The 18280-nt window shown below is 52.8% G+C and overlaps 5 protein-coding genes and 1 non-coding gene across 6 annotated transcripts; 3 read left to right on the forward strand and 3 right to left on the reverse strand.

Moving 5' to 3' along the window:
* Positions 1–1659: 1659 nt before the first annotated feature.
* QC763_0068380 lies at positions 1660–1746 on the forward strand. The gene has a single exon. It is a non-coding gene; the product is annotated as a tRNA-Lys (tRNA).
* Positions 1747–1793: 47 nt separating this feature from the next.
* GUT1 (Glycerol kinase) lies at positions 1794–5779 on the forward strand. The gene is made up of 3 exons (XM_062912399.1): positions 1794–3735; positions 3868–4868; positions 4928–5779. The coding sequence occupies exons 1-3, from the start codon at positions 3395–3397 to the stop codon at positions 5356–5358; spliced, it is 1773 nt and encodes a 590-aa protein (XP_062765975.1). The 5' UTR covers positions 1794–3394; the 3' UTR covers positions 5359–5779.
* A 1738-nt stretch (positions 5780–7517) lies between these two features.
* QC763_407600 (uncharacterized protein) lies at positions 7518–9566 on the reverse strand (the record flags this gene model as incomplete). The annotated part of the gene is made up of 1 exon (XM_062912398.1): positions 7518–9566. One exon carries the CDS (start codon positions 9564–9566, stop codon positions 7518–7520), a length of 2049 nt encoding a protein of 682 aa, XP_062765976.1.
* Positions 9567–10937: 1371 nt separating this feature from the next.
* Positions 10938–14425, forward strand: GPI18 (ER membrane glycoprotein subunit of the GPI transamidase complex-like protein). The gene is made up of 3 exons (XM_062912397.1): positions 10938–12268; positions 12402–13011; positions 13084–14425. Exons 1-3 carry the CDS (start codon positions 11869–11871, stop codon positions 13472–13474), a joined length of 1401 nt encoding a protein of 466 aa, XP_062765977.1. The 5' UTR covers positions 10938–11868; the 3' UTR covers positions 13475–14425.
* On the reverse strand, positions 13808–14773 carry QC763_407585 (uncharacterized protein; the record flags this gene model as incomplete). The annotated part of the gene is made up of 1 exon (XM_062912396.1): positions 13808–14773. The coding sequence occupies one exon, from the start codon at positions 14771–14773 to the stop codon at positions 13808–13810; it is 966 nt and encodes a 321-aa protein (XP_062765978.1).
* Positions 14774–16046: 1273 nt separating this feature from the next.
* QC763_407580 (uncharacterized protein) lies at positions 16047–17891 on the reverse strand. The gene is made up of 2 exons (XM_062912395.1): positions 16846–17891; positions 16047–16796 (listed from the first exon to the last, which is right to left on the reverse strand). Exons 1-2 carry the CDS (start codon positions 17561–17563, stop codon positions 16426–16428), a joined length of 1089 nt encoding a protein of 362 aa, XP_062765979.1. The 5' UTR covers positions 17564–17891; the 3' UTR covers positions 16047–16425.
* Between the last annotated feature and the right edge of the window lie 389 nt (positions 17892–18280).

Here is an 18280-nt window from a genome sequence, read left to right on the forward strand (position 1 = left end):
GAGTGACGAAATGCAGTAGTAGTAGTAGTAGTAGTAGTAGTAGTAGTAGTAGTAGTAGCAGCAGGAGGAGGAGAAAAGATTTGAAATGGGGATGCAGTGACAGCCGCGCTCAGTATTTGTGTGAGGGTGCACGAACAGGAGGAGGAGTGGCCGGTTTGGCAAAACTGAACGGTTAGAATTGGTAAGGAAACAGGGAGGACTGGCGAATGAAGTCGAAAAGGCGGGTTGGAGGGAGGCGGACAAGAATTCGCTGGGCAGATTTTGTGTAGTAGTCTGTTCGCTCTCACCGATGTGTGTACAACAGTGGTCAGCTAAACACGCGCTTGGCACTGTTTTTGGAGAGGACACACAGCCTTAGCCAATGTCACCAATCCAATCGACGCCGTGATTCAGCATGCTGCGCAATGCGGCTTGGGTCGTAGGGCCGCCCTGGGGGACCAATGAAAAGTGTTGGAGCGTACCTGGGTTGTCCTACAGGGAGTGAGGTGCCGGATGGAAGATGCGTGAGGAAGTCCAGCGCGGTACCGGGTTGGAATCTGACTGTCTTCTCAAAAGGAACGGGCCGGGCGCAGCCTAAGTCTGTCGCCCTGTGGCACGCCCCGCAATGCATGCGTGGCAGCGGCAGTTGAAGCTGTTCATGGGTGCCTGATGGTGGGGTCCATCTGACGCTTACCCTGACCGATGTCCTGATGTGGTAGTCGCCATCGATTTGGAAGTTCGGGGTAGTAAACAGTCACACGTGGAAAGTAAATAAGCTCTGTGAATCACACCTTAAACTTTAAAATGAGCCATGCCCCAGAATCGGAGGGGTGCTGAGTAGAGTGCACCTTCCTCCGGCCTGGATGACGACGGTGAAAGGGTAGAGGGTTAGGGTGCGAGATAATGTGGTTCGACTTACACGGGCTCTGCTCGCTGCCGAAATACACACCGAGAAGGCAGGTGACCCAAAACTTTGACATATGACCACGTATATAGTTGGTTTGAAATTTTGCAGCTGTGAACGCTCGTACAATGTTGGAAAGAACGTATATCTTGGCTTTCCCATTCCACTGACCGGAGGCGTTCCACCCCGATTGCTTTGAGATGTTGAGATTTTGAGCATCATGACTCTTGCGGGTTCTTTATCACGAGAAATGACGAGGCTCATAAACTTAAACCCGAAGTCAGATATCCAAACTAAGTACCTACGCTATACGTGTTGGCCGAGGCTTTCGATCACAGTATGGGTGCTGTCTGTGAGCCGGGCAAGTGGTTCCCAGAACTGTTGGTAAATACGAGCAATGAGAGATATGATGGAATGTGAGCCTGTCAAGAATAGATACGACTATACATTATTTCATTAGCCTCAGACTTTCATGAGATGTGAGAATGTTGTGAAGTCAGTGAAGGGCTCTTGCACACCACACAGTGTTCTCGTTGTGGTGGCGTGCAGGGTTCCAGTCTGTCAGATTCGGCTCTGACGAGCCTGCCGTCTGCTCGGTTCTGCTTGAGGTAAGTTTGCCTGAGACACTACTGGTTCATGCCGTCATAAGGGCCTTGGAGGGTTATGCCGCTGGAAAATAAGCGGATTTATGTAAGGATAGTTTGGATGTTTGGGCCTGCAAATATTCCTATGGAAAAGCAAAATCTCATCAGCTGTAGCATCAATTGGAACTAGCCGCCCGGCTAGCTCAATCGGTAGAGCGTGAGACTCTTAAGGAGTACTCCGAAATCTCAAGGTTGTGGGTTCGACCCCCACGTCGGGCTCAATTCCCGTCTCAGACGACTATTTTTGCTAGATTCATCTTTCGCTTCTTTTTTCTTGCTTGTGTGTATTATTTCACAACACAACGCTCGGAGATATCCGTCCAGGGTTGTGTTGGACCATACATATGATCAATCCCTTGCGTCTGACAGGAAGGCTATCCACTCCCGTATGCTCTCTTACACCATAGACACCTTCTTAACGTGGAAACCGGCTCTCTAGTTCGATGACACAAACTCCACAAAAACGTCGACGATCATCTAGCCAGGAGCATCAGGTGACCTTTTCCTGTCTCCTTGTAGAGTTCAGGATCGAGATTCATAAAACACGCGTGGCACACTGCCACACTGCTCCAAGGTTGACATCGAACAAGAGCAGTCATATCGCAGGGAGACTGGCGGCTACAATATCTCTTTCATCATAGTTGTTGATCAAACCCGCAAACACGTGGAGTTGGCTTCGACGAAGGCAACCGGGCATTCCGAGAGAAGCAAGAATAGCAGACCGAGTGTGCGAGTCCAAACAAGGAGCCCCGAGTTATCCCCTGGCCTCTCGGATTTTTATCTATTATTTCGCTCTACTTGCTCGGATTTAACTTTCTGGTGGAATGCAGTGGCAGGAAACGCCTGGCGACGGACATGCTCCTGGTGAGCTGTATGTAGGCTGGACACGGCTCCGAAAGTTGCATTTCACTGATGTGCGTCCAGGGCGGAGATTGTGTCCGATATGCAGGCCGGAGGAAAGGAGAGAGCCACTTGGGCAGGTTCGAAACTCGGGCCTTTTCGTATTGGCTCTGCATCGTGCATACCTTCATCAGTGAAAAAGATATTTGTGACTTGCGGGGGAGCTATCACCAACTTTCGCTGCCTCTCTCGCTTGCCAGGGCCGACCAGGATCCCCGTGACAGAGGGGTCAACCCCGCAAAGATGTTCCACCAATGGTCTAGCCCTTTGCCGACCCCTGTGTGAGGTGCTCACATGCTTTTGCAAAATGCACAGAGCACACAGAACACACATGGGAAAAAAGTGCGACGACAGTTCCAGGTTGTCCAACGAGGGGAAAAAAAGGGTGAGCCGAAACGAACATTGCGCATTGCATTGCGACCGCCCCTGGAACGCCGTTACGGGGACTAAAACTACTACCTACCTGACCAGGTCTACACAACACACGCCCCTAATGTGGCAGCAGCAAATCTCGCGGTCGTGGTCGTGGTCATGGACCGGCCGTCCCAGCTGTATCAGCCATACCAGCCGTAGCTGTAGTAGCAACAGCAACAAAGCCAATCGAAGTATTGTTCCCATTGGGGCGCTGTCCGTCTACTACTCCCGCGCTCGGCTTAAACAGAGTTGTGAGAATAGCTAGGGCCAGGCCTTAGATGACGTACCCCTCCTGGTCTGTCAGCCTGCCCGCATTCCGTCCCTCCAACCCCGCGCCGTCTCTCCTTTATCAGTCCCGGCAGTACCACCCCCTACAGTGCCCCGTTCGGTACCGCATTCATATCCTATTCATCCGCCATATCCTGTTATCGCCCCCCCTCGACTCAATCCTCTGCAGCAGAAGCGCCTTCGACCTTTTCACTCTACTGCCTGGTCGCCCCGGAAGAACAACAACACATCATCATCATCAACAACAACAACAACAGCACACAGCATGGGTGACCTTGGCGACTTCAACCCCATTCGCTTCGAAGAAGGCGGCATGGTGATAGACATACCCACGCTGAACCTCGACTCCCTGAAGAAGCCCGAAGCAACCATCACCCCTCTGTACCCCGACCACATTCCCACCCTCGAGACGCCCAACTTACATCCGCACCATGATAAACACCTGCCGCGGGGCATTGAGGAGACACCTGAGGAACAGCGGCGCCACTGGTTTGTGGGCAGTATCGACCAGGGAACAACGTCATCTCGGTTCCTAATATTCAACGGAGAAGGCGACCCAGTTGCCAGTCACCAACTCGAGTTCGAGAACCTGTATCCTAAATCCGGGTATGTAGAAGAGCCCGCCACCTGACCCGCATCCCGTTGCTTTGGTCTCCGCTTCCCTGCCTCATCCGCCTCCACCTCCGCATGTGTCGCTCATTGCGGAGACCCCTCTGCTAACACAGTATTGATCTACAGATGGCACGAGCACGAACCGTTGGAGCTTCTCGCCTCCGTGGAGGAATGCATCGATGAGGCGATGCGCAAGTTTGTCGATCAGGGGTACCGAAAATCAGACATTCGGTCCATTGGCATCACCAATCAAAGAGAAACGACAGTAGTATGGGACAACAACACCGGCGAGCCCCTTTACAACGCCATTGTCTGGCCCGATACCAGAACCAAAGATTTGGTGAGGGACCTCAAGTCCCGTGACCAGGCCGACACATTGACAGACCTTTGTGGTCTGCCGCTATCAACATACCCCAGCAGTGTCAAGCTCATGTGGCTCATCGAAAATGTCGAGGCCGTAAAACAAGCCTATGAGGAGGGTCGCCTCGCCTTTGGAACAGTCGACTCATGGCTGATATATAAGCTCAACGGCGGGGCGAAGGCGGCAAAGCCCATCCATGTCACCGATAGCACAAATGCTAGCAGAACCATGTTTATGAACCTGCACACTCTCCAGTACGACGACAATCTGCTCAAGTTCTTTGGTATCGACAGAAGCAAGATCCACCTTCCCAAGATCGTTCCATCATCAGATCCATGTTGCTTTGGAAAAATTGCCAAGGGCGCATTGTCGGGAGTGCAGATTGCTGGGTGCCTGGGAGACCAGTCTAGTGCGTTGGTCGGCCAGTGTGGTTTCAGTCCGGGTCAAGCCAAAAACACCTACGGCACCGGTTGCTTCTTACTCTACAACGTTGGTACCAAGCCGGTCATTTCAAAATATGGTCTTTTGGCAACAGTCGCCTACGACTTTGGCGGTGGCCGCAAGCCCGTCTACGCCTTGGAGGGAAGCATAGCCGTCGCCGGATCCGGTGTCAAGTTCCTCATGAACAACTTGGGATTTGTTGACAAGTCAAGCGCCATCACTGAGCTGGCCGAATCAGTCGAGGATAACGGCGGTGTTGTTTTTGTCACCGCTTTCAGTGGTCTGTTTGCCCCCTATTGGATTGATGATGCCAAGGGCACAATTTGTAAGCACACCTCTCTCCCCGCTCTGCATTGCCCCTTAATTGCTAACGTATGCGTCTAGTTGGCATCACGCAACACACACAAAAAGGTCACATTGCTCGGGCCACACTGGAAGCCACGTGTTTCCAGACGAAGGCCATCTTGGACGCCATGGAAAAGGACTCCAATGCCAAACTCGAGTCTCTTGCGGTTGATGGTGGCCTGTCAAACTCTGACCTCTGCATGCAAACGCAGGCCGATATCACGGGCATCCCGGTTGATCGTCCAGGCATGAGAGAGACGACAGCCTTGGGTGCAGCCATTGCTGCTGGGCTGGCAACAGGTGTCTGGAAGGAGTTGAATGACCTGAAGGATGTGAATCAGGCCGGTAGGAAGGTGTTCAAGCCGAATATGGAGAGGAAACAAGCAGAGAAGCTGTTCAAGAAGTGGGAGCAAGCTGTTGAGATGAGCAGAGGGTGGGTTAATGAGGTTGCCGATGGTGAGGAGGAGTGAGTGGAAGGATATGATGTTTCAAAAGGTGTTATTGCAGGAGTTGGGGTTCGGAGGTCTCGTTGTTTCTTTCAATTTGGGCGGCATTCTGGGTTGGTGAATCTAAGCGGCACGGCATCATGGTTTGTTTGGGTTTGGGTCGATGTTTTCGACTCGAAATGGAATGGAAAGGGAGAGAAAGGGATATACTGATCACGATTGTGTGGATACCCTTTGGCTTGGTGTGTATTTTTATGCGGTGGGGAGGTGGCTTGTACGTACATAACCTTGCGGGAGTGGTGGGTTTGAAGGGAACTGGGTGTTTGGGAGATAGTTCCAACGAAGAGTACTGCTTCGATAAATCAACTTTGGGGTTCGATGCCTGATGCTTATCAGTGAGAGGGGTTGTCTCCTCCCAGCCGTCAAAACCTTAAGCCTTCCAAGGCCACATGAGCAAACATTTTAAAAGCCACAGCTCCACAACCAGGGACGGGGATGAAGGCGTACTTGGTGAGATAACTGAACTTGAATAACCACATATGGAAGCTTGTCCCAGCACGGATTAACCCAATCGCAGGTGAGAATGGTGTCGTGCACCCTGTGCGATTAAGACCTAGGACCCTCCCCCGCAAGGAAGACAACGACCACGACGGAAACACGACACGAGATGGACTTTTGTTGGCAATTGCGCCGCTGCCGATATCACCTATTACAACATGGCATTCCGAATGTTTGGCGACATTTTGAAAGTCCTGCTTGATTATGGGGACGGGATCAAGCTGGACGCGCCGCTTACGCCCCCGGATAGCAGCGAGACGGAGACGGGCTTTCTGCTGGCGTCTGCAGTGGATTCCATAATGGCATCATGGGATCCTGAAGGGTTCTTTGCGAAGGTGTTGCTGGAGGAGGCGACGGAGAAGAACTGGCGGGGCAGGAAGAAGGGAAGCGATGAGCGATGCATCGGCGAGGGCTGTGGAGGGGCATTGGTCCTGGCATTTGACCGGGGCCGGTGAAGGCGCTTGCGGAGCACGGAGCCGAGGTACCTGATCACCTCGACGAGGCAGAGCTGGATAAGATTGATGAGATGCTTCGTCGATTTGCTGCGTTGGATAGGAAACGAGCAAGGGGGGGTCGAAAAGGGGCAGCAGACGGAATAGAAAGAATAAGAGCAGCAGAAAGAAAAGGAGTAGAAGGAATAGGTGAGTCTCTGGAGGAGGAGAAAGCCTTGACGGGAGGTGTCCAAGATACGAGGTTTTGGGCTCAGGTACGTACTGCCGAGCGGAGCTGGGGCTTTTGGATGGGATACCTACCCACTTCAGCAAGGTGGTGGTCAAGCAGTTATATTTGCCTACTTGATGCCCACTGGCTTTGTGAAGAACGTTTACATGCAGAGGGCTTGGTCAAATAGTCAAAAAGTGAGTTGAAAAAGTCTGTCTAAAAAGCATTCGGGTAGATTTCTCATATGCCTCTCAGGTATGGTTTATGCTGTGATAGTAAAGGAAACAAAACAGGAAGTTACAGTCTGTGTTGCCCGGTCAGATCCTCACAATGTCCGGGCAGGACGGTCTTGATAAGTTCTCTTTGTGCTGTGCTGTTTATCAGGCACGGCACTGTATCACAAGTGTCTTTTACCGGCGATTGTGAGGTTTGCCTGGCACTATAGTGGGAAGAGGGCGATCGAGACTATAAAAAGCTCGTATGGTTGACAGAGTCGGACATGGTCCTTTTCTTGATTCAAGTTTCAAGAGTTGTTGTTTTGACAGTGGTTGCCAAAGCTGACCAGGTCAAGTCTTGGCACTAACCCCCCTTATCCCACCACTTTATTTGTTTACTTTCTTTCCATTTTTGGTTGTCTTTACAGGGCAACAACACACACGCACAGCAACACCGGTATCCACAGAACAGTAATGAATAGGTATCCTGAGTCAATTGGATTTTCTACTCAACAGTCTTATACTGTATGGGGGTATCTCACTAATTTCCTTTCCTTCATTTCTATCCCTTCTGCACGAGCCAAAATAAGGTGGGTATTTTGCAGTACACATGCAGACACAAGACATACACACTGTCACTCACACTGACAACCGCCATCCTGACATCCACTCTCAGAACAACACATCACAAGCATGAACCCCAGCAACAACCCCCCTAAACACCCTCCTTGCCCTCCTCTTCGCAATCCTCTAGCGCGAAGAAGATCCCCCGAGTCTACACATCCACCTCGACAGCCTCTCCCTCAACCTCTTCTTCTCCTTCCCAGGAGAATCCAACCCCTCCCCCAGGTTCCTTTCCGTCACAGTGCACTTGCTCGCTCTCTTGGAAGAGCCAAACAAGCTCCTGCTCCTCTTCACCATCACTCCATGCGTCTCCCTATCTGGCGAGGAGACAACTTTGATGGTGATACTGCTGTTCCTATGAATGTTGCTCCCCTCAGCCTTGAGTGAAGGACGGATCGGAGCAATTGGCTGGGGCGCGGAAACTGGTGCTTCGGGGTGGGCTTGGGCCTGGGACAAAACCGCAGTCTTCTTGGCCGCGTTCATCTCTGCTACTTCAGCTACTGTAGCTTCAGAGGTGGAGTTCGCTTGAAGCCGCCTCTGCATGTAAGCCGCGCCTGTGCTTGTCGCTCTGCGGGGGGCTGCTTTGGGGTTGTTGGTGGACATGTTCGATACGGGCGTTGACGAGCGGGAGATAACCGGGGTACTGGTAGGTGTAGCCGATCGCTTGTTGTGGTCCGATTCTTCAATCAGACATTGCGCGGGAAGCGAGTTCCGCTTGGTGATCCCCATAACGAGGTCTGCGCATTCGGATCGCTGCCCGGCGTCAGATGCGTTGGAGGCTCTGCTGCCCCAGGTATTCCTGCGGCTGCGCCCAACACGTGTGACCGCTGTACATGGCGTGGCCGCTGCGGATTCTGGGCCGCTGTTAGTGGGTGTGTGGGCTGGTGACCAGCCTGAAGAAAGAGCCACCCAGAGAGCTGTCACGGAAATGAGATTCTTGGTCGCTTCATCGATTAGGTGAACTGGTCCCTCGGCCATTTCCTGGGTGAGAGAAACCGGCATCCCAAGACCGGAGTCGCTTTCACCGTCAGTGGAGAAACACAATGATGATTGCTGAGATGGAGAATTTGGAACAGTGCTGCAGGTTACGTTGGAGAGAGAGCGGCCGCGGCCGTGCCGCGGGGGTTGATATCGATTGGATGGGTTCGAAACAGAAGCATAGGAGTCGCGGATGTCTAGAGATGAAGGCGTAAGAGATGCCATGACTGGATGCCTGCGAGTGAGGGGGTTGATCATGCTGAATGTGAAGCGGGTTTGCGGCGTTGTTGTAGACGATGGTGTACTCGGCTCTGTCGGATGCGATGTTGGTGCCGATTTGTGCCTGCGAGCCCATCGGGCTGTGGTGGTGTTGCCATTATCATCGGTGTGCGCAAAGTCCCAAGAGCCATTTGGCAGTGGCCTGGCAACCCACACCGTCCCGTCATCCAACACGATTTCAGCCTCGTCCGAATGGCGCAAGGGGCTATAGACGGCAACGAGTCTCCTTTTCTCGAGCGCCTCGTCGCTGTCACCTTCGGTGCTGTCGCTTTCCACATGATCGTCGTCCCTCCTCACCAAAACAATGTCATCGTAAGCCAATGAGTGCTTGACCCCAAATATTCCTGGAAACCTCTTTGCCAACCGGGGAGCTATAACCGGACCGGCGATTCGACTCGAAGGAAACACTTCAAGCACTGGTCTTGACCGTCCATCAGCCGATACCAACTGAAGCTGGAGAAGAAGCCTCGGCAACACCTTGCGCACATATTTGGTCTTGTCAAGGAGCTTCGGGGTGGGATATCCAAGGCCGTAAGTGGTGCTCTTGCGCTGGACTCTATGGCGATGCCGCCGTGGTGTGGACCGGGTTGTTAGTGTACTAGCATTCGGATTCGTTACATCACTAAGCTCCGAATCCGATGGTGGTTCTGGCATGGCGGGCGTTTGAGGAGGGGCGTCCTCCTCGGGGTCCACGCGAAAGCGCACAACGGGTGAAAGGGCGCGGGGGATGTAATCAGACGCCGGACGTTGGCGGATGGGGGCGGAGGCGCCATCCACGTTCACCCGTTGTTTTGGTGGCGCAAAGGCGGAGCGTAATAATGGGCTTCGTAGGTTGTGGGTGGCGGCTGGAGGTGTAGATGGTGAAGGGCGATTCGAATATTCATGGCCATGGAGGCTCGCGCCCGAGTGAAGAAACATTATTATACGTTACTTCCTACACGCATGGAAAAGGATAAAAGACGGCGCAAAGTACAAAAACAGAAAATTAACGTGGAGTTGGGATTGGAAGCTGCAAAGGACCGGCCCTGCGTTAGATGGTGTGGGGTTGGTGGTTTGGAGGCTGTTCCAGCTGTTGTGATCCAACAGCTCCAGCTACCCTGGGGCGGTGCTCGCGATAGCACCTCCACCGGGCGTCGACGTCAGGAGTGGGCAACTCCACTGGTTGAAGTTGCCTCCTCTTCTTGGAGGATCAACCGGTTGTGACGGAGGAGTGACGAGCGGCAAGCCAAGCTGCCGAGGCAAGCGAATCTGCAAGTCACAACAGTAGCCGGCAAGCTACAGCAGCTGCCATCGATCGATCGAGCGGTGCGAGATGTAGCGTGCTGCCCGTCGTTTTTGGTGCCACTGTCGTGTCTGTCTGACAGTATCACAAGTCAATGCCGGCTTCGCAATTGATCTTGCGCCTATGGGTCTGTGGGAGCCTGGTGGTTGAAAGAGAGCGAGCGTAATGCTGTTTGTGGGTTCGGGATGGCGTGGTTGCTGCTTGTTAATAAGTAGCGAAAGAATGTTGAGAATAGAGAAAGCTGGAGAAGGTGTTAAGCAGTTGAGCGGTCAATGGTTCACCTCAGAGGAGGGAGGCCGAATTGATGAACCACGAAGCCGCTGCAAGAGGAGCTGGCGTTGGTTTTAATTAGCTGAACGCCGTCCAACGCCCAGTCGGCGCGGCTGCCAGTGTATTTGGCGCGTGGCCAATAAGGCCGAAGCTAAAGCTGTGGGAGGAGCGGAAAACCTCGTGCTTCCCGGCTCCGTTGTGGGCTCTTTGCAGCTCGTGGGGACCATGAAAATCAGCGGGTGGAGGGGCACAGCGCGGGAGATTCTGGTTGCTGGAACGGGTTTGGGGCAATCAAAAGGTGCCGATGATTTGGGAAGTGTGAAAGGGCCACGGTACCATGCGGCCGGGTCGATTTCGATATTGACTGATGTTGAACAGTCCGGGAGGCGCCGATCTTTAGACTTCAAATACCCTCGACAAAGACTTGATCAACTGCGCGACAATGAGAAAAATAGAAGCACATTTGGGAAGAGGTTGCGAGGCGGTCAGCCTGCTCGACCAAGGGAGACCGGGCAGTACCCAGAGAGGCCGGGTCTCAGTCTAGGGATGAAAGTGGGTTCCTTCGGCGAGGTGTGTTGTTCTCGCAGCATCGGATGAACCAATGCGTTTTTTTTTGGCTTCCAATCAAACATGTCGATGTTTCTGGGCAGGTAAGACGTTGGAAGAAGCGATCACAAGAAGCTGAGCTTTGTTTCGAGACCAGGAACAAGTTGATGGCAGCGTGGGAAGCAAGGTTACTCCAGGTTACACAGGAGGTTGTTCTGCTGCATTGGCTTGGCAAGTCGGCATGGTGTGGTGACATCTGGAAGCGGGAGTACCTTTCCCTCCCCTGGGGAATGACAACCGAAGCATTAAGGACTTCCTACGAAGTAGAAGTCACCCACACTGCCACAGCCTGTCAAAAGTATTTCGCACTCTATTGACATCGAGCTTTCCCGGCCAGCTCATAATTGTCATCGGATGAACCTGCAAAGTCATTCATCGGGTTCCTGTGCCGAGAATGCTTGGCACGGGCTCGGGAGCCCCACCCGCCCCGCCCGGGACCCGGAGCTTTCACGACACCGATACCCGTTCGCAGTCTTGTAATGTTGCCGAGATATTCGACGAAAAAGCCTCGAACACCCATGATCACACGAATCATGATTAATTCAAGATGGATTCTTTGGAATTCCAAGACTATGATATGATTATGACGTTGAGGTGGGAGACACCAACCACATTTTTGCGATTCTGTTGGGAGGACTGATATCCCAAGGAAGGCCTGACGTGAATTATTGAACCCGAAGAATACGGCCGCCGTCATGATCCGAACGGCTGACGAATGATCGGCGCTCAGGGCCACTCATCTTCAACTGGCAAGTTTCGAGAAAAACGTGGAAAGCCACCTCTCCAAGCCACCCTTTGAACATCAGAGTGGGACCCACCAGCCTCACCTTGTTTCAATTGCATGCCCCACATCCAGTGCTGCCAACCGAAACCTGAGTTGCCAAAACGTCCTTCATGAACCAAAGGCCGGCCGTTACAACAACGAGCAGAAACCGGCACAGCATCTCGCATTCTGCTTTGCTGTGGCGTTGTCTTTGGAGAAATTAATTTTCGTTTTTAGACTTGCATCTTCGGAGACATGTGGGTTTGGACGTTGAACCCGGCATTCTAGTTCACCCGACCATGACAGCCTCATCCCCCAGCTTCAAGAGCCCCCGTGCTCATGCCCCCACCACCACGACGCCCAGCACCCGCATCATCAGTAGTGCCCAACCATACAGAACGCTGGTGACCGCATTTCTGATATGGAAAGCTGTCTTGTTTGCCATTGCCCTGGGAAGCACCCTCGTGGGCGACGCCTATGACACGTCCGCCGACCTCTTGGTGCACGGTGGCGTGGAAGCGGCAACGACGGGCCAACAACGGGCTCAGCAGCCATTAGGTCTTTCTGGTGGTCTGGTCTCGCGGTTTGCCAGCTGGGATGCCATTTACTTTCTCAGTTCTGCAAAACGAGGATATATATATGAACAGGAATGGGCCTTTGGTGCTGGCCTGCCCATCGTGGTCAGAGGGATTCTTCAAGGTAAGTTGATGGGACACTTGTCAACGGGACCGCGATGCAGAGGCCATGAAGCGTTTGGTGATCTTTGTTGGTTACATTCATATATATCTCCATCAATATGGAATGCTGACACATGGTGTTCACAATCTGGTAGGTGCAAGACATGTTGGCATCGCTCCCCCAGCAGAAGGGGGTGTTCTCCCTGAAGCTGTCATTGGCGTCACTGTCGCCAATACGGCACATTTTCTCTCGGTGATTGTGCTCTTCCGCCTCGGACAGGTTGTGTGGCGGGACCGCACTCTATCTTTGGTTGCGGCTCTGCTGCACATCGTCTCGCCTGCTGGCATGTTTCTCACGGCGCCTTACATGGAAAGCTCCTACGCCTTTCTGGCCTTTACCGGATATCTTCTCTTTGCACTGAGTAGCCAAGCTGAGAGTCGTGCACTTACTCGTGATGTATATTTGGTGCTCGCAGGGATTTTCTTTGGTCTGGCCACAGCCTTCCGAAGCAACGGCATTCTGAATGGTATCCCATTTGCCTGGGAAGTTCTGCGGCACCTCCCGAATCTGCCGCATAAGCCTTTCGACACCATCCGCCGCCTTGTTGCATTGGGCATCGGGGGTATCTGCGTAGCTCTAGGGTCCATAATCCCTCAGGCCATCGCTTATGGGCAGTTTTGCTCCGGTGCTTCCGGGGTAGATCCTCGGCCATGGTGTGAGGCTTACTTACCGAGCATCTTCACCTTTGTCCAGGAGCACTATTGGTAAGTTTTCTTGCCTCCCGGTATTTTCCGCCAACATCACCTGCTTACTCAAATTTTTCCTTTGACGTTCAGGAATGTCGGCTTCCTCCGCTACTGGACGATTTCTAATCTCCCATTATTTTTGCTCGCCACCCCGATGCTGGCGATCCTAGTTCGATCGGGAGTGGAGCAACCCACATCGGCTCGGCAGCCTGTGATTGCCGCCAAACCCGTCGAGTCGGCCCAACTGACATCGCTTATTCAGTCTGCAGCGGCGGCTCAAGTAGTGCTTGCTGTGCTTGCTATTGCCATGTACCATGTGCAGATTATCACGAGGATATCGTCTGGGTATCCGCTGTGGTATTGGTGGGTGGCCGGGAGCTTGATTCGGGGCGAGAAGGTGGGTGGATATATTGTCAAGTTTATGGTTTTGTATGCCTTGATTCAGGGGGTGTTGTTTACTTCGTTTTTGCCCCCTGCATGAGCGTGCTGTGTGTGGGGAGTTATCAGTATTATATTATGTATCTACCTAGTTGATATATACCGTCCATATCCAGTCTCGTATCCAGTAGTGTTTGATCCTACGTCTATATATTTGCGTTTCGTTCGAAAGCTATATCCTGTTGCCGTTGTTGTCGTACCCGGCCAGTTCCAAGCCTGGTTTTCGTTTCTTCCTTCATTATTTCCATCTCTTCTGTTCACATGTCCTTTAAGCTGGATGCCGTTCTCTCTCTTCCCTCATTACTTCCATCTCTTGTTTATCATACCCAATAGTCCCATGTATTCACATATCCCAATATCCGAATTATCAACCCGTTCACTGCTCTCCGCCCTCCTCCTCCTCATTATCGCCCTCCCCCATAACCAACCCAGCCCTAACAAGCCAAACCCCGGCCATGACCGGCGTAGTCACCAACCCCAACACTCCTCCCAAAACAAGCTTAAACACCTGCGGCGTCCAAGTAGCATCATACTCCCAGTCCCCCTTTCCGTTTGCCTTCCCGGCAGCAATCAACAACCCCACCGTCGGCCCCCAAAAGATCAAAAAACTGACCACCGCCACAAGCATGCTCCTCGCCGCCTGGCCCAAGAGGAACCCTCCCCATCCAAGAATTCCGGCCCCCGATGATGGGTAAGGCGACACAGAGACGACAACCTCTTCCGGACGGCCCCTACCCCCCTTCTCATCACCCCCAGATGACACCACCGGCACCGTCGTCGGTAACGAGCAAAGCCACCTGACCAATCTGTTGTTACTGAGCAGAGAAGAAGAGCCGAACATTCCTATGGGAGGCACACCCCCGGTCTTGAGGTCACGGTTCACAAGGAACAGCTCAATGAGCCAGGTGACGAGACATTGGAGGATGATGGTTACCGCCGCGTCGCCCGCCAGCGTCGAGGGGAAGGACCATAACGTGATCTTGTCTGGGGGCTGGGGGGTTCCGTCTGGGTTGGTGCCAGGGCTGGTGGTGTACTGAGGGGCGGTGTACATTGCGTAGGCGATTGCAAAGTTGATGCCGCCTGATAGGATCAGGGCGCCGAGGCCGTCGAGGAGGAAGAGGTAGATGAACTGGGGGGTTGTGAGCTTGTTTGTTGGGGGGAGGGGAAGGGCAGGAGGGGAGAGGGTGATGGTTGTGCTTGGTGGGAGGCTGGCGTTGTCGGGAGGGGAGATGGGGCGGATGGCAGTTTCAATGTCGGGTTTGGGAGTGGTGATGTTGGATGTTGTTGTTATTGGTGGTGGTGGTGGTGGTGAGCTGCGGGAGAAGGGGTTCGGAAGTGTCATTGTGATTGTTGGTGATGGAAAGAGTTCGTCAAAGTCGCGATGGTGAGTGAGGTTGAGGAGGAAAACTGAAAGATAAAAACAAGATCTAGATCATATCACTAAAATTTTAAATCGTGAAAGATACTTGAAGATGGTTGTCTACCAGACAACTGAAAAGCGAGGAATGAAGAGCGGTGTGTGTCCCAAAATCTCCGTCATGCGATGATGTGAGACCCGTGAACAGGTCGACTGAGTGATGCCAAATGACAAACGCGTCTTTCTTTCTCTCCCATCCACGAAACCAAACCCATCCCTTTCTCGATCGAAATTTCTCCTAGCCACTAGGGGCCTAGGCCACCCAATGCCCAACCCTACAACATAAAACCTGTCTGAGATGAATGCGCCGTTTGAGCAGTTTGAATGGTTCAGCCGTTGCGCATTCGTTGGCGACGCTACGCCAAGGTTGGGCGGTGGGGCGTTGCTGATCAGGGTCCAGTTCATGCGCTCGGCGGCCGATTGGTTGGAATGAAGACAAGCGATCCACATTGCTGTTTATTTTGGGGATAGCGCCAGGGGTCTTGGACGTGCCGTTTCTTGGCCATCTCGAGGGTTGTCATGAATATCGTTCTGAATAGAGTTATGTTAGACCACACAGGCAAAACCAGATGATGTGAGGATATAGAAAGTACATCTTGGAGCTCATCCAACCCACACGCTGCATCCTCCAAGGGAGATATAAATATGGACTGTAGCAGCTAACAATGATAAGAGATCATATCACCTTCTCGAAAAGTCTTGCGTGTCGGAAATATGCAGATATCCTTGAGAGTTTGAGTAACCCAAACAAGCAATTGTGGAAAGACAGGCATCGGCTAGTAACAACATCAATGTAGGAAAGAGCCAGCGGTTGTGCCTGCCAATCATGCCACATGCGACGTCGCTCCTTCCCTCCCTTCATAACCAAGGTTTTCGCGCACCCTGATATCTGAGAGCAAAGGAGTGGGTGGACAGGCAGTATGGCCTATCGGTCCAACCGCGACGCAACGTGGATTCCTTTACACCTGCTGCCCGGTCGCTCTGATCTCTCGGAAACCCACCCCCCATCCCAGTGATTCCTGAGGCTGGAATGCCACAGGTTGAGGGTTCGATCTCTTTTTGGGGCGGCCGTCTTCTTGCCTCCTGACTTGAGGAGAGAAGCTTGCTGTGAGGCTACTTCCTCTACTGTAAGCCCGCAACCATCACCCATCCTTCCTCAACTGCTTGCCCGTTCTTTCCTGGTCATTAGAGGTTGCAGCCCCTTACAGAATAGGTGCGACCGCACCATGCCTTTCCACTGCCGTTTCCGTAGGCTGTCGGTCAGGCGAAACACTGCTTGCTGCGGAGGCATATGATGTTTGCGTAATAGCAGCTACTTTGCCATATCGTGTTCCTTCCTCTTTCTGGCGACGACTATAGACCCCCCCTCGGGAACAAATTCTCTCCTATCTCTTCTCTTTAATAAATTCATAGGTGATAGAGTCGTCAAAGTCCCTTGCCGTTCTGTCACAACATGATGACATGATATTTATCGAGCTTGCTTTGCCTTTCAACGATACAGAAGCGTTTAAACCTGCACCCCCCAACTCGAAAACATTTTTATAACCAGGTCCCAGCAACACGTCTTTATGACTCTCTCACATTCCATAATTCCCATCAAACCAGCCCTGCCCCTTATAGTCCCCCCCCAGCACCGTCTCGATTGCCACCGGACCCCCCAACCTCCTCGCAAAGCTCGCCCTCGTCCCGCCCGCCCCCGGGCCCGAGTTGGCATACTCCCCAAAGTAAACATTCGACGTCCTCTCATCCCCCGCATTCCAAATCCTCCATCCCGCCCCATTGACAACACCACTCATGGCCGTACTCTGAAACACAACCCTGGCGTACTCCCTCCACGGCCTACCCAGGTAAAACGCCCCGTTGTTCACGCTCTGCCCTGACTTGGCTGCGATGTTGCAGTTGTTGAAGACATAGAAGTTTGGCGAGGCGGAGTTTGATCTCCCAGACGCTACCCCCGATGTCAGCCCTGTTCAAGGGAGGTGAGGGAGGGGACTTACCAGTAATATATCCTACCGAAGACGACAGCACTCTAATATCGCACCTCTCAAACCAAGCCGGGCTTTCCTGTCCAAAGATAAAGTCCGTCACCCCGACGATCTCGCAGCGGGAATAATACTGCTTCCCCCGGTTGGCGAGGACGGTGTCTTGATACCCTTGGAAGGAGCAGCCGTAGTAGCCGCTGTCGGCGTATGCGGACAGGGCTACGGCTTGCGACCCCTTGCCGTAGGAGTTTACGATGTTGAGGTTGTAGATCTTGACGTTGTTGGCTTTTACACGGACGGTGCCCGTCTCGTCGTTGGAGGCGCCGGTGTTGGCTTGGGATTTGGACTGGGTTATTGTTACGGAGTTTGAGGTGTAGGAGGCTGAGTTGGTGGTTGAGCCGTAGATGGAGATGGGGGATTTGATGGCGGCGGGGATGAGGACTTGTTCTTGGTAGGTGCCGGGGTAGAGGAAGATGCAGACGGGGGAAGTGGAGGTTGTGGAGAGGGAGGTGATGGCGGAGGAGAGGGTTGAGAATTGGGCCGAGTGGGCTGAGGGGGTCTTGGATACGCGGATGCAGGAGGAGGATGGGGGGGTGGTGCGAGATTGGGCTGCCGTTGAGGGGATCAGCCCGAGAACGGGGAGGAGGAGGGGGAGGAGGTGCATTTTGGCGGTTGGGTAAGGTGGGAAAGGGGAGGTGGTGAAGAGGAGGGGGATTTGCACGGGAGGGTTCATGGGGTGGTATTATAGAGACACAAGCCGGTACTCCGTAGATCATATGCGAGATAGATCTTGTGAAGGCGCGGAAAATCGTGAATCTTACCTATCTTGGCGGATGGGCCATCAAATGCTACCGCCGCCGAACACCTTGCTGGAGAATTGCATGCGGAAGATGGGTGAAGGGAGGTCGTCGAGTCGGAGAAATGCCGAATTGGGAAGATTCGGGGGAGGTGATTGGTGGACATTTACAATCCCCCTTCTAGTCGCATCATAGGGCTGTTCCACTTTGTTCCGTGTACTCTTCTGTTCTTTTTTGTTGTTTTCTCTTAGTTACTTTCACTCTTAATTTTGAAGGATCTGTCTGTTGAGCGTGACTTTTGTCAAATCAATCACGGAATGCCCCCTCTTTGCTAACATCTATCCAAAGCCATCTGCTGCCAAAGTAATGGCGTCAGAAGCGGCTGTTTAGCCGGAAGACGACTGGTGCGCATCTACGTCTATGCAGTACATAGCCATCCGGACATTTGGGATCTCTTGGTATGGGTTCGGTACCTGACATCTTGACAGAAGCAATGCGGGTTCATTTGCGGGTGAATCTGGCGATGACTCCCGGCATTTTGGATTGGTCTGCCATCGTGGATATATTTAGTAAACATGTTTTAGACATTTCGATGATATCACGGACGGAGTCAAACGTCGTCGAGGTCACAGAAACAATCACCATGCATCAAG

This window comes from Podospora pseudopauciseta, chromosome 4 (genome assembly GCF_035222475.1).
Source record: "Podospora pseudopauciseta strain CBS 411.78 chromosome 4, whole genome shotgun sequence".
NCBI lineage: Eukaryota > Fungi > Ascomycota > Sordariomycetes > Sordariales > Podosporaceae > Podospora > Podospora pseudopauciseta.

Bases quoted from the DNA above. Each gene is read 5' to 3' on its own strand.
- GUT1 (XM_062912399.1), top strand. From the start codon at position 3,395: ATGGGTGACCTTGGCGACTTCAACCCCATTCGCTTCGAAGAAGGCGGC. The intron at 3,736-3,867 runs GTATGTAGAAGA...ATTGATCTACAG, and splicing joins AACCTGTATCCTAAATCCGG to ATGGCACGAGCACGAACCGT. The intron at 4,869-4,927 runs GTAAGCACACCT...GTATGCGTCTAG, and splicing joins TGATGCCAAGGGCACAATTT to TTGGCATCACGCAACACACA.
- GPI18 (XM_062912397.1), top strand. From the start codon at position 11,869: ATGACAGCCTCATCCCCCAGCTTCAAGAGCCCCCGTGCTCATGCCCCC. The intron at 12,269-12,401 runs GTAAGTTGATGG...ACAATCTGGTAG, and splicing joins GGTCAGAGGGATTCTTCAAG to GTGCAAGACATGTTGGCATC. The intron at 13,012-13,083 runs GTAAGTTTTCTT...TTTGACGTTCAG, and splicing joins TTTGTCCAGGAGCACTATTG to GAATGTCGGCTTCCTCCGCT.
- QC763_407580 (XM_062912395.1), bottom strand. From the start codon at position 17,563: ATGAACCCTCCCGTGCAAATCCCCCTCCTCTTCACCACCTCCCCTTTC. The intron at 16,797-16,845 runs GTAAGTCCCCTC...CATCGGGGGTAG, and splicing joins TTCGGTAGGATATATTACTG to CGTCTGGGAGATCAAACTCC.